At 36.0% G+C, this 21,979-nt stretch overlaps 3 protein-coding genes, 1 long non-coding RNA gene and 1 pseudogene across 4 annotated transcripts; 3 read left to right on the top strand and 2 right to left on the bottom strand.

The window, feature by feature from the left end:
• LOC104707716 lies at window positions 6,528-7,914 on the bottom strand (annotated as a pseudogene).
• On the bottom strand, window positions 12,097-13,368 carry LOC104709758 (FACT complex subunit SPT16-like). Its single transcript, XM_010426319.2, has one exon. It carries the CDS (start codon window positions 13,366-13,368, stop codon window positions 12,112-12,114), a length of 1,257 nt encoding a protein of 418 aa, XP_010424621.1. The 3' UTR covers window positions 12,097-12,111.
• On the top strand, window positions 15,560-16,146 carry LOC104707715. Its single transcript, XR_754695.2, has 2 exons — window positions 15,560-15,665; window positions 15,873-16,146. It is a non-coding gene; the product is annotated as an uncharacterized LOC104707715 (long non-coding RNA).
• LOC104707714 (putative F-box/LRR-repeat protein 23) lies at window positions 17,096-18,515 on the top strand. Its single transcript, XM_010424140.1, has 2 exons — window positions 17,096-17,450; window positions 17,926-18,515. The coding sequence occupies exons 1-2, from the start codon at window positions 17,098-17,100 to the stop codon at window positions 18,401-18,403; spliced, it is 831 nt and encodes a 276-aa protein (XP_010422442.1). The 5' UTR covers window positions 17,096-17,097; the 3' UTR covers window positions 18,404-18,515.
• LOC104707713 (putative F-box/LRR-repeat protein 9) lies at window positions 20,272-21,433 on the top strand. Its single transcript, XM_010424137.2, has 2 exons — window positions 20,272-20,614; window positions 20,864-21,433. Exons 1-2 carry the CDS (start codon window positions 20,280-20,282, stop codon window positions 21,249-21,251), a joined length of 723 nt encoding a protein of 240 aa, XP_010422439.1. The 5' UTR covers window positions 20,272-20,279; the 3' UTR covers window positions 21,252-21,433.

Genomic DNA, 21,979 nt, shown 5'->3' with positions numbered 1-21,979 from the left:
AAAACATATATCATTACACTTATTCATATAATGTTACACTTATTTTTTAAGTGTGACATTTGGTACTATAACTTTCCATTTATCTTTCTTTACTAAAACTAACGAGTGTGTGAGTCATATTTTGTTTACCCCGTTATAAATAGAAAGATGTTAGTGCCTAGTTGTGTAGGTAGGAGAGTAAGCGAAAAAACCATAATAAATTCATCATACACATTCTTCTCATGTCTTCTATTTTCCTCTTTGTTTCTCTTGTCTTATATACTATAATATAAATACATATATATATATTATATTCTACTATATTAATTGAGAAATGTATTTATAAAAGTAACATTAAAAGTGTAAAAAATTACATTAAAATACCATTAGAAATAGTAAAAAAATAGTTAGGATCCTTAAAGATAACTAAGACAATTTAACTAGGATAAATAAAAAATTAGTGTATTAAAAATAAAATATTAAGAAATATCCATTCAGTTAAACAACTAAGATTTATACAGATTTTTTTTGGCAATAATTTCTGCAGCAATAATCTTATAATAAGTAGGCTGGATGAATTGCTAATAATAAATAACAAAATAACAAAAAAAATATTTCAAATTTAATTCAAATAAAATGTTCAGTCCACAGTTTAACATGGATTAATACCTAGTTATATATTAATTTCGTAACACGTTATTAACAAGAGCGACTTTGAATCATTGGATATCCAAAGTAAGTATAATTAGTAATAATAAAAACAGTGCGTTTTTTTTAAGGAGGCGATCAAATAGGCGATTTAGGGTTTTTACTTTCTACCCAAGTTTCAATGCCGCTGGGGGTTTCTCCGGTGCCGGCAGGGGATCTTTTATGTCATACTGGCCAAGCGACTGTGGAGAATATAGAGGAGGGAGAGATTTCAGATACGCCTACGGTGGCCACCTCTCCAAAAAAGCGTTTATGGGTGTCTATGGTCAAATCCACTGAGGCGATGGAGAAGATCCATCTCGCTGTTGAGGATGTTGATGGCATGCCGACGGCTCGAATACCAGACAGTGTCTTTGAGGAAGCTCATCCCCTATGGGAAGATTTTTTTATTGGTAAGTTCCTTGCAAAGGCTCCTTTTGTAGGAGGCATACATGCTCTGGTGAACAAGAGTTGGACACTAGGTGATAAAACGATGAAGATTGATGTCTATGTGGTGGATAAAACTACAGTGCGGTTTCGTATAAAGGATGAGCGCACTCGCTCACGCATCTTACGACGTGGTATGTGGAACCTTTGTGGTGTCCCGGTGGTTTTGTCTAAATGGAGTCCTATAGTGGAGGAGGACCAAGAGGAGATAAAAACGATCCCATTATGGATCGTTGTCAAGAATGTCCCCGCAAAGTACTTCTCTTGGAAAGTGCTGAGCGCTATTACTAGTCCTTTAGGGGTACCACAACGATTACATCATGATACTGAGGCATGTAAATCTTTCGAGGAAGCAAAAATATTGGTCGAAGTGGACTTAACAAGAGCACTGCCAAAGTTTTTCTCTTTTAAGTCATGAAAGGGGGGTGATACAATGGTGGAGTTTGTATATCCATGGTTGCCTCCGAGGTGTACTGATTGCTCTAAATGGGGCCATTTAAGTAATGATTGTTTGCAAAAGCCAAAGGTGGCTACAGGTCTCGAAACAGAACCTCCTGCAGTTTCTGTAGGTCGAAACACGGCTGATGGTGACTTGGAGGTCACTGCAAATAAGAAGGCGGCTGTTATGACAAAGGTGCAAGAGGGTGAGAAACACGTTGTCCCTACACGGCAAACCATTGGCAATAGCGTGGATACTGTGACTGTTGGTGTGCGGGATGGTACAGAGGAAGTGGGGAAAGATTGGAAGACCCCAACAAAAAGTATCCGTAGTCCGGGAAAATTACAAACCAATAGTGATCAGAAGATTTCGACAGTGTCGAATAGCTTCACCTGTCTTAGTGACAAAGATGAGCTAGGGGAAGAGATTGAGGCAGCTGGGTCGGATACAAACAAATTGGAGAATCAAGCTTTGGTGAAGAATGTTAAGTTGTTTGTGGAGCAGACGAATAAGGAGCCTACTGCGGATTGTACTAGTGATCCTCAGGAAGCTGAAGTGACTATTAGATCTTCGCTACCGCGTGCTTACAAAGAAGAACACAAGTTTCTATCAAAAGATGGTCAGCAAAGCTCTAGGATCTTGTCTCCTAGTACAGTGCAAACACGTTAGACCCCAAGAAACCTCTGATGTCTGGTTTCTTTTGGAACATCAGGGGGTTTAACAAAAAAGAAAAGCACACTGTGGTCCGCGAGTGGATAAACCAATGTCGCTTTGATTTTGGCTGTTTACTTGAAACAAAGGTAAAGGAGAAAAGAGTTGATCGAGTGTTTCGATTGGTCTTTGCTGACTGGTCTCTACTCTTGAACTATGATGAGCATCGTTTGGGCCGTATCTGGTTAGTTTGGAGGGATAACGTACAGGTAACTCCGGTATATAAGACTTCACAACTAATCATGGTTTCCATACATATTGAGGGGCAGCAGGAAGAATTTTTTGCCACATTTGTTTACGCTGCAAATCTTGCTGCAGATAGGAAATCTCTCTGGAAGGATCTCCGGTACCATCATGACTCACCAATGTTTAGGAACAAAGCTTGGATTATATGTGGTGATTTCAATGAGGTGTTAGAGGGAGGTGATCACTCTTTGTTCACTTCATCTCTGACTATCTCTCCAGGTATGCGTGATTTTCAGGATCTGGTCTGTCATTGTGAGCTCACGGATATGAGTTATCAGGGACAGAAATTTACTTGGTGCAATAAAAGGCAGGATGGGGTTATCTGCAAGAAATTGGATAGGGTGCTGATTAGCAAGTCATGGTTGCACCAATACAATCAGTCTTACTCTGTTTTTGAATCGGGGTTGTTCGGATCATATGCGATGCAGATTCTATATTTCGGAGGCAGAGAGGCGGGTCAAAAAGCCTTTTAAATTTGTGAATGCAACAACTACTCACCCTGACTACCATACCCTTCTAGCGGAGAGATGGACTGAGTCCCCACCTCTCTTCCACTCTACATCTGCAATGCACAGGTTCTCAAAGCAATTAAAGGGTTTGAAACCGCTACTGCGGTCCATGGGGAAACAACTGGTTGGCCATTTTACCATCCGTACGAAGGAAGCCTATAAGCATTTATGTGAGTTACAGATGCAAACAATGGCACACCCCTCTCCACAGGCGGTTAGTGCTGAGGCTGATGCATATGCAAAATGGCAAAGACTATCGGACATTGAGGAAAGTTATCTAAAGCAAAAGGCCAAGCTCCATTGGCTGAAAGTGGGGGATCAGAATAATAAAGTTTTTCACATTTCTGCAACACTGAGGGAACAAAGGAATACTATAAGAGAAATTCTTTGTGACGATGGGAGATTGGTTGATAAACTAGACCATATCAAACTGGAAGCAGAGAGATATTTCAAGGAATTTCTCACCCTGCACCCTGCAAATATAGAGACTTGGTCTCGTGAAGAGCTGGAGGAGATCTTGGGGTTCAAATGCGGTGAAAGTGATAAGCAACTCCTGACTCATGATGTCACTAATGAGGAGATTCGGAAAGTGTTATTTGCGATGCCATCAAGTAAATCGCCAGGTCCTGATGGTTTCACTACAGAATTTTTCAAGGAGTCTTGGTCTATTGTGGGAGAGGATTTCTTAGTAGCGGTCCAATCTTTTTTTTAAGACTGGTTTCTTATCTAAGGGTGTCAACTCCACCATCTTAACCGGCGATACGTCCTCAGTAGGTAGCAAGATAGGGAGATTGGAGCCTGATTCCACCGAAGAAGCTGGAGGAGGAACATAACCTTCTAGAAGAGACGGGAGAGGAAATGGAGGTGAAACAACAGTCTGAACGGGAGGCGGATCAGGAGGGGGAGGGGTCGAGACAACAATAGCCATGGGAGAAATGAAAGAGGAGGGAGAAAGAGGAAGATTCTCGACGGCGGCGTGAGGCCTCACCGTCGGTCGGAGATTGAGGAAACGTAGATCTATGTTTTCACCTTTTTAATTGCCCTTTTTAATCTAAAGTCTTGTCTAATATTCATAAGTAGTGTCTTTTGTAGTTAACTATTTTAGGGTTCAATACAATAGTTGCATGTAAGCCTTGCAAAAACAAAAGTTAAAATTTCCTATAGTTTAACTCACTTTAACTATTTAGGGGCTCTATTGGAAGCTTGCATCGTATCTTCGATCCCCCAAACGCTGAATTGCCAAAAGCTGATCCCGGACATGCCTATCAATCCATCCAATGAGCTTTGCCCTCCCGCCATATCATGTAGATTACTGTTTGGAAAACATACCATTGAAGAAAACCATGCACACGATCCTGGTGTGCTTGCGACACCACGTAGATGAGAGAAGACCAATCAGTGGTGTAGTCTGTTTTGAATATGCCTTGAGCGAGATCCACACACTTTTGAGACAAAACTGCAGGTGAAGAACAAATGATCTTGTGTTTCCAGATGTGTGTGACAAAACCCGCAAGTACCCGAGATAGCTCTGTTCCAGTTAGCCATTCGAGTGCCTGTGGGAAGCCTATCATGAACCGCCAACCAGACTCAAAAAGAAAACTTGGGTGTAGCATGAGTAAACCACACACCCTTATGCCATGTTATCTTACTAGACGTGGTTCTAATGTGATTCCAAGTATCTTTTGTTGAGAACCGCAGTCTGAACACATCATTATTTCCCTTCCATAATACCACAATAACCTTGTCATTTTTGTTCTGCCATTGCAGCCTTAAAGCCTCCTCTATTTGAACTAGAATCATAGAACGGTGGCGCCGTCTTCGGCGACTACTCCAACCCTCCACCAATATCCATATCAATGACTCCACGGTCACCATTGTATGACACATTCTACACTTGCAAAGACAAAAAAAAATGGATTTCATTTGCTTTACTAATATTGACACTATTCAACTTGACATTTGAAGTGATTTGTGTGAAATTTACAAATTCTATGTTATTCAATCATGGATTATAAAAAAACTATTAAAATCCACTGTTATTGAACTGATGATTTAAAAATCTATTTTAAAATCTAATATTATTCAAAACAGTTTTGTGGATTTGGATTTTAATAACTTTTAGGATTCTGGAGGATTTGAGATGATTTGTTTAGTTAAAAATACAGAAATCCAAATCTCATAGTTTTAGGTGGGATTTGAAAGAATTTTACAGAAATCATATCAAGTTCCCTAAAATCTATCAAAATTCTAAATTTCCTAAATCCCGTCAAATTTTCCAAAATCATGGTTTAAGTACACCCCTAATAAATTTGGTACATTGGAAGTGAAAATATTGACACTAATGATGCTGAAGTGCACATGCCATCAATAATATTCTTTAATTTGCAAGAAACCTTTTACCAAAGCCACAGTGTGTTTTCTGAAACTAAATTTTAGGCCTGGGAATTAGAACCGAACCGATTTGTCCGAACCAAACCGAACCGAGATTTGGGCAAATTGATTCAGTTTAAATTAATTGATATAACCGATTGGAATGATTTTTAATTTTGGTCGGTTAACCGAAATTTTTGGTTCGGTTCGCTGGAACCGAACGATTAACCGAATTAATAAAAACCCTAACCTAATATTGTCTTCAACCGTCGTTCTTCCCTTCTTCTTCCTAACTTTATCGATTCTTCTTTTACTTCTGGGCAAACAAATAATTCTTATTTTTCTTGTTCTTTCCTTCTCCTTCTATTTCGATTCATCACCATTATCTTCTCTTCCCTCTTCGATTCATCATCATCTTCTTCTAATCTTCCTCAATCCATCACTGTTATCTTCTCTTTCTTCGATTTATCACCATAATCATCTTCTTCTTCTTTTCGATTTATCATCTTTATAATCATCATCATCATCATTTTCGCCTTTCAGATCAATGCTACGACCTCCACCATTCAGAACTGGCCGTCGGGATGTCGATCCATCGCTTTTTAATTAGTTGAAAACAAAGTTTTTTTTTTTAACAACTCAATTGTGAACTGAACCTCCGAACCGAAATAACCGATTCCAAACTAAACCGAACCGAAATCTTAGTCGGTTCAATTCGGAACAGTTTTCAATTTCCAAAATAACCGAAAAACCGAAAAACCGAAACCGAAAACTCCAAAGAAACCGACGTCGCAGGCCTACTAAATTTTGCTTTATGCTTTAATTTGGCTGTGGCCTCGAAGATCAGACTAATGGACACCTTTTACCAAAGCCATTGTGTGTGGATCAGAAATATCCTTATAGAAAATATGCCAATATCATCTTCTATGGTGTAAAACTATGCTCCCATTGTAAGGTATAATGAAAAAAGCTTGTCCTATTTCAAAACTCCATGAATCTTGTTTTTTGTTCCTTATTTAATTAAGGATCAGTTTTTTTATTTGTCCATGATCAGGTAAACCACGATTAATCAAGAAAACGGGAAAAGATCTTGTAAATCATAACAAATGATGAATAATCAGACTATTGATTAGGCGTTTTGAACTTTATGTCCATATGTGACAATTTTAGCTAAGCCACTCGAATGATAGTGCTAAACAATACGAAAAAAAAAACAAAAAAAAACTATATAAAACAAAAATATATATAGCTAAGCCAACATAACGATAGGAAAATCCGTACATGTTCTGCTCCTTGTTCTTCACAGATTGAGAAGACTTGGAGAGGTCGTGAGATGTACACTGACGTCGCCGTGGTTTTGGCCTCTTGGGAACGAAATTTTGGACACTAAGATCTTCTACATAGTCTACAAAGGCATAAACTATGGAATTATGATTGGCTCGAACACCTTGGATTTCAACACTTTGGAGAGTGTTCCTTTCCGGATTGAAGTAGAAGACATAATATGGATTAGATGCATATTTCATTGACAAAACAATGTCACCGGTAGCAGTCATCCCAGAAACAGAAAGATCCCCTTTATGTATAGCAACGTTACTCTCATCATCCCACAAAGTGTAGGCATATTTCGACCATTCCTGTTTATCAACATCCTCTAGAACCCACATACTCAACTCAACAAGAAATCCACCATTAGAAGCATACCGCACCTTAATGTTAATCCCATCTAATTTCCCCTAATAGTTTATCAGTCCATCAAAACGGCATTCTACGCCTATGTACTTGAATTTCTCATACCTAACATCAAAGCAAACTATCACCTCGGCATTAGATACATGTCGAGCAGAGTAATACAAAACCCCATTGATGCAAATATTTTCCCTACAAGGCAGATGTTGAAAAGGACACTGGATCGTCCTCCACCTCAGTTCCCCAGTTCCCAGTGTTAAGATATAATCACTCATGACCAATACCTTAAATTCCTTGTAAAGAGGATCAAACCCTAAATAGCTATACGAATAGCCTCTTCTAAACTCAGGTAAGATAACATACTGTCCTGTGAGAGGGTTACATATCACACGCTTGTCATCTAAATCTTCCCTTGGGATGCACATATTACGAAAATAAATCAATCCAGAGGCAAAGCTACAATCGCAATCGCTTGTGCCTTTAGAGAATTTGGTAAGAAAATCAGTGGCGGCTACTACAACAGAAGACTTCTCATATGGATTCTGAGGCTGGGGCGTTGAGTAAAAGCTCCACTCACGGTGTTGGGGGACCGCAAATAAGAGACTTGGACGAGCCGAGGACTTGGTTAGAAACAACTCGGTGAAATCATGACGGTAAAGTCTGAACGCCCATAGCTTCGACACGCAACGACACCTACAAATCGATTTTGTAGACAATCTCGAGAATATCTCGATAATGAGATCATCCGGAATGGAATCAAAAGTTTTTCTCCTAACCATGATCGGACGCAGAAACATATTTTGACAATACAAGTCGGCTAGTCGCACAGACTCCCTCTATAGCTAGCTATGTATTGTTTAAGATTATTTTAAACAGTTCGCCCTAATTAGATGATGTTTATAAGTTTATTTATCTAATTACGAGGGGGTGGTTCACTTGAACCTACCAGGATCGGCATTAACCGAAGGCCCAAGATCAGATGCATCGACTTTTAACCATCCAATTTTTTTTATATACTTTTTACTTTTATTTTTGTGTTGATCGAAAAATATTTTGATGGCAAATTCAGCAATTATATGGTGAGAACTGAAAACAAGTGAAGTTGGTAAAACCCGAACAACTAGGTTCACTCCAAATTCTAAAATTCAGAAAAAAAAACCCTTGAACCAAGGGGTAAAAAAAAAATTATGATAGGGTCCAAATAGACTTGGCATATTAACTGGACCTGAAACCGGAACTCGAATCCAACTCAAAATAGACAGTTTAGTTCGGATTCAGACATACCCAATACCCAAAAAAGACCGGAACTAACAAGAATTAAATGTAAAAATGCATCTAAGGAGGTTTGAAGTTCTTTGAACCGTATACCTTTAGCATTTAAGGATGTATTGTAAAGCATTTTGTCTTTATTTTTTTTTATCCTAATATGCAAACTTAATATTTATATATACATATGTTCTAAAATTTCTAGATTTGTTTGTTTGGTCATGTTTTTTTTTGAATTCGGGTAAACCCAAACTTACCCGAACTAAATAGAATCCGATCCAAACCAGATCCGAGAGTACAAAAAACTTGAACGGGTTATATATGTCTAAGCCCGAAAACCCGAACTTAAATGCCCAGACCTACCGGTCCAACAAATTCAGTTCACCTAGGGTCTAAAAAAACATGTAGACGCGACTGAAAACAACTCTCCTCTCATATTTGTGTTCATATAGTAAAATTGGTGATGGTTAAACAACATTGTGTTCATATAGTAAAATGTAAACGTGTCCATACAAAGAGGAGCATATATGCGTGGTTTAGCATCAAGAAGAGTGGTTTAACGTTCTGATCTGGAGTGTGAGAAGTAACAGAACAGAGACAAAAGTATCTTCACGATGATTAAATCAAAACTCTTCCTCGGCTTTACTAACAAGAGTTTGAAACAAAGGCTGGTTCAAGTAAGATACTGGCACAATGCACCTTTCCTTTAAACATATATTACTGCTAGCTTGAGCTAATTTTTTCAATGTGAGATTATTTTCTAGTTTACTATAAGAAAGTGTATTTTGGTCAATAAGTGTGTTATAGTGATATTAAATCTATAGAAAGTGTGGTAGAGTGTTATTTATCCAAAAAATTATATGTGTTTAACGTCCCACATCGGCTCAAATGTTTTATAAAATTCATAGTCATATTATAAGATTAGCTAACTTAGAAACCCGTTCGAGAGAAATCGCGCGCGTGGATCTCACTCGCGGCGATTTCTCTCTCAAACCCTCCCCTTCTGATCACAATCTCGTGCACCGACGTTGGGTCCTCTGTCAATTCCGGTGACGATGAGGACCCTTCGGCTCATGGTTCTTCATTCGTAACTCATTGCATTTACCCGGCGAAGCTGTTGGACGAAATCAAGGGGGCAGTGGAGAGGAGAAGAATCTGCGTGACACTGATGGTAAAGAGCTCTACCAGAGGTGTAGCTACGCGGAGCAGAAGAGAGAGATTCACGGCGAGGAACGAGAGAAGAAAGTGGTTAGATCTGGAGATTCTGGAGGTTTCACGGGATCGATTACGATAGGAGAGGTAGTCTCCGTTCTGGTGAAGCTGCTAAGCCACCGTCGAAGGTATTTTTATCTACTCCCTACTGCCTCTCTCTCTCTCTCTCACGACTGAGCAATAATCCTCCTCGACAAAGGACAGATCGGATCTCTTCCTCCTTCTCAAAACGGTTCTACGGTGGCGGAATGGCAACGGATCTTGGATCACCATCTCCGTTCGGCTAACGTCGTCCAGGCTCACCGGAAGTCCTGTTCCGGTTGAGCATCCGCAAATATTTGGACGGCGGCTGCAACGTGTTCTACGTTTGCAGATTAGGGTTTCATTGGCCACGGTTTAATTTGGTTTGTGAACCCGGCCGATTTTGTTACCAACGGTTTAGTTTTGGTTTAATGTATATGAGTTGGACCCTTAGGGATATTGTATGGGCCTACTCCGAAAATAGTCTATTGGGTATATATTTTTATAAATTGAATACCCTTTAACAAAACAAAAAAAAAAGATTAGCTAACTTAACAAGCATGCAAATTTTAAAGTTTGTATAAAATTTAATTTGAGATTTTTATTTAAATGTTTAGTTTTACTATATATAGTAAATTTTAAAATTTTAAGAAGATAAAATCTTATAATTGATATATTTAAAATTAATGAAATTTTAAATATGATGAATATTTAAACATATTAAAAGTTTCAAATAACATGGGTAAATTATATTGTCGTATAGGTAGACGAAACAGAATTTGAATCAATTTTAATAAAAAATAAAATATCATTAATCTAAAGCTTAATTATAGATTAAATTCTCATTTTAATGTTTAATGCTACTAATATCAGACATGTTGAGTTAAACTAATTTAACTACGATATGTAAAACAAATATATGTAGGAAACTATGTAATCACAAATTTATGTAGGAAATACTATTTAAAATGATAATTATGAAATATTATATTTTTAGAATAATTTATACATATGTTTTAGGGATAATTACTTAGGATTTTTTTAAAACAAATTGGCGATATTATTAATAGTGGTGAGTGGATGGTATTGTACCTGGGGAGGCTCCTACTATGGGGACAGCCAATCTCCAACGCAGTCTCATGTCTCTTCATGTAGAGATCAAAGCCCTAGTCTCGGCGATGTGGTGTATGATTAGAGTGGATAATCAGGAATATCGTTTTTTTACCGACTGGTCCGATTTGGTGAAGATGGTGTCTTTGCACTTGGAGTGGCCAGCTTTCAAGCCGTATTTAGAGGAGATTCAAGTTGATAAAGAGGAATTCAACTCCTTTTATTTAGTCTTAACTCCCCGCTCACAGATTGGTAAAACTTATAATCTGGCATTACGTATTCGTTCATTTTCGCATCAATTTACCTATGTAAACAATGTTCTTTCCTATTGGCTCGTTTGAGCTAATCTAATCATATGTTGTTAAAAAAAAACCATCATAAGAGTGATGAAACCAACAACATTTACACTTTTACCCATTTTCGCTTTACTTTATGTTTCTTCTCCTTTCTTTTGATGGAATGCTTATGACATAATCATCAATTGTTCTATATAAATAATTAATTTTTCTAAAAATAGAAGAAAAAAAAAGAAAATGTAGTTTATAGATAGTCCGATAAAAGAGTAACTGAAACAAATTAGAAAATTGCTAGACCACATATTTTCCCCTCTTGTAATTCCTATCTTTATATATCTTTAGTTAATTTTAATTTGTACGTACTTCTCTAAACTTTAACATATACAATATCAAAATATTATAATTGATACATTTGGACTTAGAATTTTAATTTTGGGTAATTAGATTAAATCAAACTTAAATATCATTAATATTTTGGATATTTTAATTATATGTTCGGATTTGGTGAGTATTCAAATAGGTATTACATGAATCTGAACCCAATCCCACTGGTTTGATAATATAAAATTCAATAGAGTATTTTGGTTATAACCATATCCTACTCGAACCGTTTTTTTTGTTCGGTCCGACGTTGGATTTTCGGATACAGTTCTTGTGCCCAGGCTCAGTCATCTGGAGATAGGTGAACGAGGTAGTGAATTGTGTTTAGTCTCTACTCTCTAGACATGGTACGGGATAAAAATTCATGATGAATGCAGCCACAATGTTCCTAGGGCATAGAATTAATAATGTTTATTTTTTTTTTGAAAAAGTAGAATAAATAATGTTCCAAAGCGATTTTTTATAATACAAATGACTGATTAACTAAACATTCTGGTTTCGTTTCATCTCTAATGAGAACAATTATTTGTCTAGGGCATAGAATTAAATTAACAATGACATAAAGAAGTTTCTTTATAATACAAAAGACTGATTTAAAAACCATAACCAAACGCTAGTTTTTGTTTGCCGTGAAACAAACAATAAAAAGAAACACTAATTTTTAAACCTGGGAAAATAAAAGTCTGGTTTCGTTTCATCTCCTCTAATGGGAACAATGTTAAGCAGAATTCGAAACGTCTGATCCTTTTCACCTGTGCTTGCTGCGCTTTAATGGTGGCATGTTCTTCATACTGCTACTGCCGCCTCCACCGCTAGTTCCAGACCGCGATTTCCCAAACGCTTTCATCTTCCTTCTCTTCCTCTCTTCCTCACTATCAGACTCATGTCCATGCTCTCTGTCTGCATTAGTAGCATCTCTCTCCAGTTCATCCCAAGTCTTACCTTTCTCTTCCTCTGACTGTTGCTCTGAGTCCTCTTCTTCTTCATCCTCTGACTCCACCAATGACTCACTCTCCGAGGCATCATCCTCTGACTCAGACTCAACCTCCACATCTGATGGTTCATATCCTTTGTCTGACTCCTCAGAGCCCCCAGATTCTGAATCACTTCCGTCCAGATTCAGAAACTCCCATCCTCCATCATCTATGAAGCTCTGCGGATCATCCGTGATCGTCTTCAGGATCTGTCTCCAGTTCAGGTTCAGTTTGCTCTCGTAGTACTTTATATCTGTAGTGTCGAGCCACTCCTTTATCCCCTCCAGCGAACTTGTGGGAACTGAATCAACCCTGAGAACATCTTTTTTGAAGTCCTTGAAGATGATGGCCATGTCAAAGTTCTTCTGCCCAAACCCAACCCTCTCAAGATTCACAATCTCAATCTCACTCAGACTGACCACGAGGAAAGGGTATTCTATGAGCTCAACTAAGCAGCTGGAGGTCGGTATAATGAATACAGATGTCTTGTGCGGAACTCCATGGAAACCAAGCTCCCTCAGAGGTTGATCAAACTCAAGGTCCAGACTTGCAAACTGGGGTAGTTGCCACATATCATTGACCCGGTTTGCAAAATGATTGAAATCCATGTTGATCTTGTTTTTCCTATCGCGCTCCCGCTCTTCTTCATCAATCTCATCTGGATCATAGGCTGAGGATCTCTTCCCACCACCTAAAGACTGCACAGCATCCATTACCTCCACATAAAACTGGACGTCCTTTGTTTTCTTGGTTCCTACCATGATGTGGTTGTGCAAATGAAAATGAAGGAGGGTGATCATCTCCTTCTCAGCCGGCTGGAAAAACGCGTGCTTTATGTTTGCAAACAGGACATCCACACGCTCGTCAGGCGTGGTCGTTGAATACCTGAAACCATTGGCATGAGCTTCGAGTGTCCCCCCAGGAATCTTCTTCTTGCGGCCACTCAAAGGCGGACGGATCCGCAGCTTGGACAACCTGAGGGGTTTGAACTTGTTCCCTGCAAGTTGAAGTTTCTCTGACTCCCGAGCCATATATGAAAGTAGAACTTTTGAAAAGTTTAATGATCGGGATAATGATCAACTTGCTCCCATGACCTACATATATTTATAAGCTCCTAGTCCTAAGTCCTAATATAAAAAGGAAATTGTGCATATTCCATAAAATAAAAGAATAATTTACTATTTTAATAAAGAGAAAAATGTCATTAAAATTGTGAAGTTTATATTGTTGTTGATTTAAAAAATCCCTTGTATATTAATAGAGAAACACACTTTTAAAAAAGCTGATGTGTTGCAAAATACCCTTAATTTTTCTATTTAATTACACTAACATGCCATTATATTTTTTTTTAAAACAATTAACTGAATAATAATTAGATATGCCATCATTTCTCACATAAATTTAAATATCACATATTAAAACTAATTAAATAATTACATACTTTTTTAAGGAAAAATTTCACTAAATTTACTTACAAATATACAAGTCAAAGTTATATTGATTTCTTAAAATAAATATAAGTAAAGTATTCTAAAAAGGTTATAAAAACATATCAATTAATATAAGTTAATAAAAATAAAGAACATATAACTTATTAAACATATAACTTATTAACATAATCATATAAAAATGAAATGTTATTTTTTTATGTTAGTATTATTACCATAATAATTTAAATAACAAACTTTCAATAGTTATTATAATTGATTATAAAAAAGTATATTACCCCTAAATTATTTCCAACTCATTAAAAGAAACTTAATTCCCAATAAATATAGATTTATATATATTCATAAATAAATATAAAAAATGACAACAAATTAGGGGATATCAATATGTGTGATATATATATATATATATATATATATATATCTAAGTATGTAAACAAATTAATCTCAATATTTAATGTGATTATTCATTAAAAATGGAAATATTGATAACCGAATAGGAATATACGTTCTAATTGTATATTCATCTATGTGTTATCAAAAAGGAATGAGATAATAACTCTTATCATTATAATAAACTTAGTACCCAAAAAATCATAGTATATTTAAAATGAGTGATTATTAGATTATGCAAAATTGTTATAGTTACTCGATAAACCATAAATATAAATTTGATTTTTAAAACACATAAAATATATATTGCCATAAATTGTAGCATTTTATAAATATTTTCTTTACCATGTTCACATATTTCACGGGTGAAATGTATTCTTACACAAATACGTTGATCATGGAATTTACTTAATTTTTCATAATAGTTTTTTTGGTAATAATCCATAATTTATAGAAAATATTAACAAACCGACTAACTCAAAAAATTTAAATAGCCTAATCAAAATATTAAATCAATAAATTATATTATCTTCAGAAAATTTAGTTTATAATCTGATTGTTACTAACATATAATAAAATTAAATAATTAAACTACCGAGTAATTTAGTATATGTTGTTATGGTTACATAAGAAACATGCAAAGATTGTTATGATTACACGATAAAACATAAGAATATGAATTTGATTTTTAAACCACACAAAAGACATGTTGCAATAAATAGTAACATTTTATCAATATTTTCTCTATTATAAAACCTATTACACAGTCAAAGATCTTACGTGTGAAACATATTTTTTACACGAAAAAACACAGGTTTGAATAAATAAATAAAAACTTAGTTACATATTATATTTGACATAAATAGATATTGTTCTAGGATAATAACTTTACTTATAATAATTTTTTTTAAATTGATTTATCCCACATATAGTGTAGGTTGTTACCTAGTAAACTCTTTATTTGGTGGAAGGAAACTCCATTTTTTTGTTGACTTCTAACACGAATATTTGTTGACTTGGCATTATGAGGCACAATGTTAAGTGGTCATATGGAAAAATCACACGGGATTAATTAGGCGTTAACGAGATCCGTTAATAACAAAATAATATCGTTTAGTCATACCTAAAATCTCCAAATTGAAATTTGATTCTCATTTTCCCCAAGTCAGAAACCTTAGATTTGGGGGTTTTAGATAGCCCTGGGATAAAAAACCGAACCGAAAAAACCGAACCGAGCCGAACCGAGATTTTGGTCATTCGGTTTGGATTCGGTTCTTAGTGCTGAACCGATCGGCATCACTTAAAATTTGTATTTGGTTCTCGGTTATTTCGGTCGATCGGTTAACCGAAAAAGAACAAAAGAAAAACCCTAACTATATATACAGATGCTTTAGCACTGAACATGACCTAGCCTCTTCTTCTTCGAGTTTTTTTCCATGTGCCGTCGTGAGTCGTGACCCTCAGATCTCCGGATTCTTCTCTGGCTGGTGAGACTTTAATTTCCTTTTCCTCTCTTTTATCGTCATCTACACTTCTCTGTATATCTTTGTCAGATCCATTTGGTGAAAATGAGAATAAGTTTGTCGAATTAGTTTTGTGTCATTTGTACATCTTGTTGTGTTGTCGACTGGCCGAGAATGTTTTGTCTGTTTAATCTTCTCTATTTGATTTTTCTCTCAATTTTGTGTGAGGAGATCGTGGCGTCGTGGGCGTTTCCAGAAGCCGGGGCGGCGAACTTCGCCGTTGGACTGTGTCTTCCACTCGTCGGCGGCTCAACATTCTTTAGGTTTAGGTTAACATATTTTTAGTGGGCTTAGATTTAAGATGTTTAATTTGTTGGCCCGTTTGTTTAAATTTATATGATGTGGATTTGTAAATTTTCCTTTTAGGCCCATTATTTTTGCTCATTAAAAAGTTCGGTTGTTTATTTCAAAAACCGAAATAATTAACCGAACCGAATTAACCGAACCGAATTTTATTTCGGTTTAGTTCGGTGACATTTTAAAATTTTAAAAAAACTGAAGAATCGAATTAACCGAACTGAATTAACCGGAATAACCGAAATCCCAGGGCTAGTTTTAGGTTTGATAAACCTTAAAGTGGTGCATGAAGGTTTCAACCAGAGTGCAAGGGAAAGTGGTGCATGGTGGTCTCTTTGACTTTTAGTCACGTCTTTCTTACGTCTTCAGCTATCAAATAGGCCCAGTTATTGTGGACCTTAAGCCCAATAGTTGATCCGAGTAACTAACTTGGCTGGCACGAAATAGGGCTGGGCATAAAAACCGTACCCGAATACCCAATCCGGAACCCGACCCGAAAAATCGGATTCGGGTTGGGTACGAGTTTGCCTATAAAACTCTATTGGGTTCTATTTTCTAATACCCGTGGGTTCGGGTTAGGGTCGGGTAATACCCGATACTCATTTGGGTATCTATTAAACCCGAAAGCATAAATATATTTATAATATTTATCATTAATACAATGCAATTATCCCAAAATTATGATTATAATTTTGAATACTTCATTTAGTTTTATACCTAAATATAAAAAATAACCAAAATATCTAAAATATTTTGTCAAATAAGTCAAAATTTAACTAAATTTATTTAAATTTTATTGATTTTAATTATTATTTTTCGGGTACCCGGTAATTCGGGTACCAATCGGGTTCTAAAATTTGTAACCCAAACCGATCCGAACCCGGTAGTACCCAAACCGAGCCGAACTCATATATCTAAAAATACCCAATGGATTCTATTTTTCTAAATCCGGCCCGTTTACCCGAACCCGAATGGATAATACCCAAACCCGAATGGATTATCCGAATGCCCAGCCCTAGCACGAATTGTAATGTAACTTCCACAGTTCCACACTTCCACTACTTATTTCATAGATTTCCATTTTTATATACCCTAAAAAATGGCTTCCGCCTCTTCGTTGTCGTCAACTTGCGTGCCTTCACTGATGAAAGACGAAAAGTGGAGAAACTGGGCGGAGCTTCCGCCGGAAGTGACGTCTTCGATTCTGCTTCGTCTTGGAGCGATTGAGATACTTCAAAACGCTCAAAAAGTGTGCAAACCGTGGCATCGCGTCTGTAAAGACCCTTCGATGTGGCGTAAGATTGACATAGACAACCGCGATGACAGGGCATTTTTCAAGTACAAGCTCGATTCCATGTGCCGTCACGCAGTTGATCGCAGCCAAGGAGGGTTGGTTGAGATCGAGATTTGGTACTACGGTACTAATGATCTCATCAAGTACATCACTGATAGGTTTCTCCTCCCTCCCTTTATTCTATCTTCGTGTTACTCAAACGCACCCTAATTTTGGTTGATGCTAATTCTAGGGTTGGAGTGATTGGTGAATTTTGTGTCACGAAACTAGATCTAGTCTCTATGACTCTATTACTCTATCCTTCTACTGAATCTCTTATGAATGCTTGGGGGAATATGTTGAATCAGTCGTTTTGTCAACCAAGTGTTCTCAATATGGTTTTTATGTTTTGTTTTTCTTCTAGGAGATAAAGTTTATGTTTCACGTTTGTGACTGGTTTATTCCCTTTTTCTTACAACTTTTGAGTAGAAAACATCCACTTGTTCGTTCTCATATTTTTATGCTTTTGACGTCTAAAATGGTATGAAATAAAAGAAGAATTCAGAAGATAGTTTTCGATTCGCATCTAATTTGTCTTTCGTATACTCTATCTTAGGTTATGTTTTAAACTAATTTACTCACAATTATTTGCAGGTCAAGTAATCTAAAAAGCCTTGGACTCGCAAGGTGCATGCTGTTAACAGATGAGGGAGTTGCTAAAGCAGTTTCGAAAGTTCCATTGCTTGAAGAGCTTGAGGTTTCATACTGCTTATTTACAGGAGAGTCTCTGAGAGCTATAGGCCAGTCTTGTCCGAATCTTAAGACGTTGAAACTAAACCGCAACCCTGAAATCATGTTTTCAAATTGTGGGTTAGATGATAATGCCAAAGCAATCGCAGGAAGCATGCCTGAACTACGCCACCTCCAGATTTTAGGGAACGGACTAACCAACAAAGGCTTGAAGGCCATTCTTGATGGTTGTCCTCACCTAGAACACCTTGATATACGCGAGTGTTACAACATCGACCTTTTTGGTGATCTCATGAAGCGATGTGTTGAGAGGATCAAAGATTTGAGACTCCCCGGTGACTCAACGGATAATGATTCAGATGGTGATGAGTACTTCTATTAAGGCGGCGATCTCATGAGGCCTAGCTACTATGATTTCTCACATCCTCTCTTGAACAATGCTGAGTAAGATTTTCTTTGTTGTTCTTGTGACTTATGAACAATTTCAGTTTCCTTTCTTCTCTCTCTCTATTTTGGTAGTTCCAATGTCTTTATTTTCTTTGAACTTTTAAGTTATTGTCGCTTTTTTATTAGGATAATTTACGTTTTAAACCTTCAAAGTGTTACTAGGTAGCACTTTAAACCTCGAGAAAATTTCATTAACACTATAAACCTTTAAAATGATTTCACTAACACTTTAAACTTTTAAATGATTTTACTAACACTTTAAACATTAAAACTAACTTTCATTTTTGTACCGCCATAAAAAATAATAGAATAATAATATCTGTCAACGCGAAATAGTTAAACTATGTTGGTTTAATTTAAATTCTAATTAGCTTTAGTTTTTATAAATAAATAAAAAGATAAAAAATAAATTTGTGTTCATCTTCATTATAGATAAGAATTTTACGATATTACTCTTCACATTATTAATCCTTTTAATAAATGTATTTCCACTGGATTCTGATTCAAATCGATTGACTTCTCCTTGGAAACCAATGAATCTTCTAAATATATTGTCGTCTTCAATTTTACATTTGTCAAATGTTTTAACATGATCTCTGATTCTTCATTTTTTCTTGCTTTGATGTATTTTTAATTTTCTTTTATCAATCGTCATAAATAATTAAATTAAATTAAATGAATTAAACAAGTATTTAAATCAAACAAGCATAATTTAACTATTTCACATTGACGGATATTACTGTTTCGTCATCTTTCATGGCGGTACAAACAGAAAAGTTAGTTTTAAGGTTTAAAGTATTAGTGAAATCATTTTAAAGGTTTATAGTGTTAGTGAAATTCTTTTGAGGTTTAAAGTGCTACCCAATGACACTTTGAAGGTTTAAAATGTGATTTTCCCTTTTTTACTATATATTTTTCAGTTGGTGTGTTGTTAATTATGGTGAGTTTAATTTACAGAGTATAATCACAGAAAACCATTTACAAAATGATGCAATTATTACGAATGATGCAATTATAATTTATAACATGAGTTATAATTATAAAAAATATTAATGTTGTGAAATAAAGACTATGTAACAACCCGCACATAGTGCGGATGAATTAATTCAAATAAAATTATTATTTGAGATTTGATATTTGTTTGTATAAAATAAAATCTGTAAATAATTTTTTTTTGTTTTATTCAAATTTACGTTTATTTTATATAAAAACATGTTTCACCCGTGAAATATTTGAAAGTAAATAATAATTTTAATACGGTGAAAAATTTGTATGAAATTTATTTTAATAAAACATGAATAATTATTAAATTTTAAAAATAAATTAATTTGTTGTTTTTTAAAGAAGTATGATATAGTTTCAAATTAAATGACTACATGTAGTTTTATTTATTTAATAAATTTTTATTTAAGTCTGTAATGACATAAATGTAATTAGGATTAATTAATAGTGTTTATTTGCTAAAATATGATTCGAATCCTTTCCGATGACACATCAGTATTTTTTTCAAAAGTGCTTCTACTATAGAGAGGATTTATTAACACTGATTTAATAGAGGATTTATTAACACTGATTTAATAATAGTTTTGATGATTAATTTGTGAACGAATGAATGAATAGTCAATACAACACAATGAGCCAATGACATATATAATTTCGATTTTTTTTCATATTGGATTGATTAAATAATGGGCCTAAACCCAAGATAATGAATGTTTTGAGTCGGCTTGGCCCAAATTAGTTTCGTAAACACGTTATAGTTATACATACCGTGAGGACCTGATTGTAAAATTAGATACGACGAAATTAGAATGGCTTCTTTGACCCCTCCTTCGCCTCCGGCGATGAAGAACGGTGAGTTTAGAAGAAACTGGGCGGAGCTTCCGCCCGAAATGACGTTATCTATCCTGATCCGTCTCAGTCCGATCGAGTTACTGCAGAACGCTCAGAGAGTGTGCCGATCGTGGCGACGCGTCTGTGTAGACCCATCGATGTGGCGTAAAATCGACCTGAGAAACTTGGATGGGTTGGTTTACGATCTCGAGACCATGTGCCGTCACGCCGTTGATCTCAGCCAGGGCGGCTTGCTTGAGATCAACATTGATCACTACACCACCACTTCTCTCCTCACCTACATCGCCGAGAGGTTCTCTCTCTATCCCTAAAACTCCCAAACACGCTAATTTTTTTTATGAATTGTGCTATTACTTGGGATTAGTTAGTTAGAGAAGTTAGTTAATTTGTTGAACACTGCATTATATTTAGTGGTTCTATAGTTTTTATGGTAGAGAACTCATGAACAAGTCTTATTGGTATTAGGAAAGATGATTCTGTTTGTTTGTGTTTTGTCAGTAGATTAAGTTATAATTCTCTATATTGTAACACTCTTTTGCAGATCAAGTGATCTGAGAAGCCTTGGATTTGTTGAATGTGGTCCAGTAGTGAGTAGAGGAGTCATCGAAGCGGTCATGAAGCTCCCAATGCTTGAAGAACTAGATATTTCATACGATTCTATCAGAGAACAAGATTTGATACTTGTAGGCCAGTCTTGTCCGAGTCTGAGGACGTTAAAGCTAAACTGCGCGGGTAATTCTGAGTACTGTTGTGATAAGGTTGCTCTAGCAATCGCTGAGACAATGCCCTGTCTTCGCCACCTACGGCTTTTCAGGAACGGGTTATCGGATACGGGCTTGAACGCTATTCTTGAGTGTTGTCCTCACCTGAAAGTCCTCGAGTTACACAAGTGTTCAAACATTACTCTTGTCGGAAATATGGGCAACTGATTTTTCTTGAGAGGATTAAAGATTTTTGAGACGACCCCAACCTAATGACTCAACTTGCCGATTACCCATTTGGTGACTTACCTTTCGTGTCACGAGATGTACTGCCTAGATTCTATTCATTTGTTAGTGATTCTTATTTAGATTATTGTATTTCACCGATCCATACAATTCATGTTGGAATATCCGCGAACCTATTATATATATCAGAATTTCGCTATTATTGTAATGTATAAATGAATTTTCCTTATGAGAAACTGAAGTACTACATCGTCTAAAGGTACAAAATAGAGAGAAAAAAAACGTAAATGAAGCTACTTCACTTCTTATTTCATTGATTTAACGTTTTAATCCTTCAGAAATGATTTGTTCGGTTCTTCTTCCTCGTCGCCATTGTCTACTCCCGTACCTACGCTGATGAACGTTTTGAAGTCATGTTGCAATAAGTAGTCCCTTGATCTCAAATTGCCGAGTCTTGTTTTGCTTCACATTGCCACTCTCATAACACATCCTTTGTCATGGTTAGTGAAAATAAGTAGTAGGTTTATTACTTATTAGCAGAAGAAGATCATCCACTTGATACTTGTAGAACCCTTATGAACTAGTTAACCCAATTTAAACAAACGCATTAGTAAAATCAAATTCTTTAGTTGTTATGATTAATGATTGTTATCTGCCTCTAATATCTGTGCTATCAACTAGAGCGGCTTTTAAAAGGTTCAAGAGGAGCA

The sequence above is a fragment of the Camelina sativa genome, chromosome 8, assembly GCF_000633955.1.
Source record: "Camelina sativa cultivar DH55 chromosome 8, Cs, whole genome shotgun sequence".
Classification (NCBI taxonomy): Eukaryota; Viridiplantae; Streptophyta; class Magnoliopsida; order Brassicales; family Brassicaceae; genus Camelina; species Camelina sativa.
This window is presented reverse-complemented; position numbering and strand designations above follow the sequence as displayed.

Coding starts and splice junctions, on each gene's coding strand:
- LOC104709758 (XM_010426319.2), bottom strand. CDS start 13,368: ATGGCTCGGGAGTCAGAGAAACTTCAACTTGCAGGGAACAAGTTCAAA.
- LOC104707714 (XM_010424140.1), top strand. CDS start 17,098: ATGGCTTCCGCCTCTTCGTTGTCGTCAACTTGCGTGCCTTCACTGATG. Junction 17,451..17,925: donor ATCAAGTACATCACTGATAG/GTTTCTCCTCCC, acceptor AATTATTTGCAG/GTCAAGTAATCTAAAAAGCC.
- LOC104707713 (XM_010424137.2), top strand. CDS start 20,280: ATGGCTTCTTTGACCCCTCCTTCGCCTCCGGCGATGAAGAACGGTGAG. Junction 20,615..20,863: donor CTCACCTACATCGCCGAGAG/GTTCTCTCTCTA, acceptor ACTCTTTTGCAG/ATCAAGTGATCTGAGAAGCC.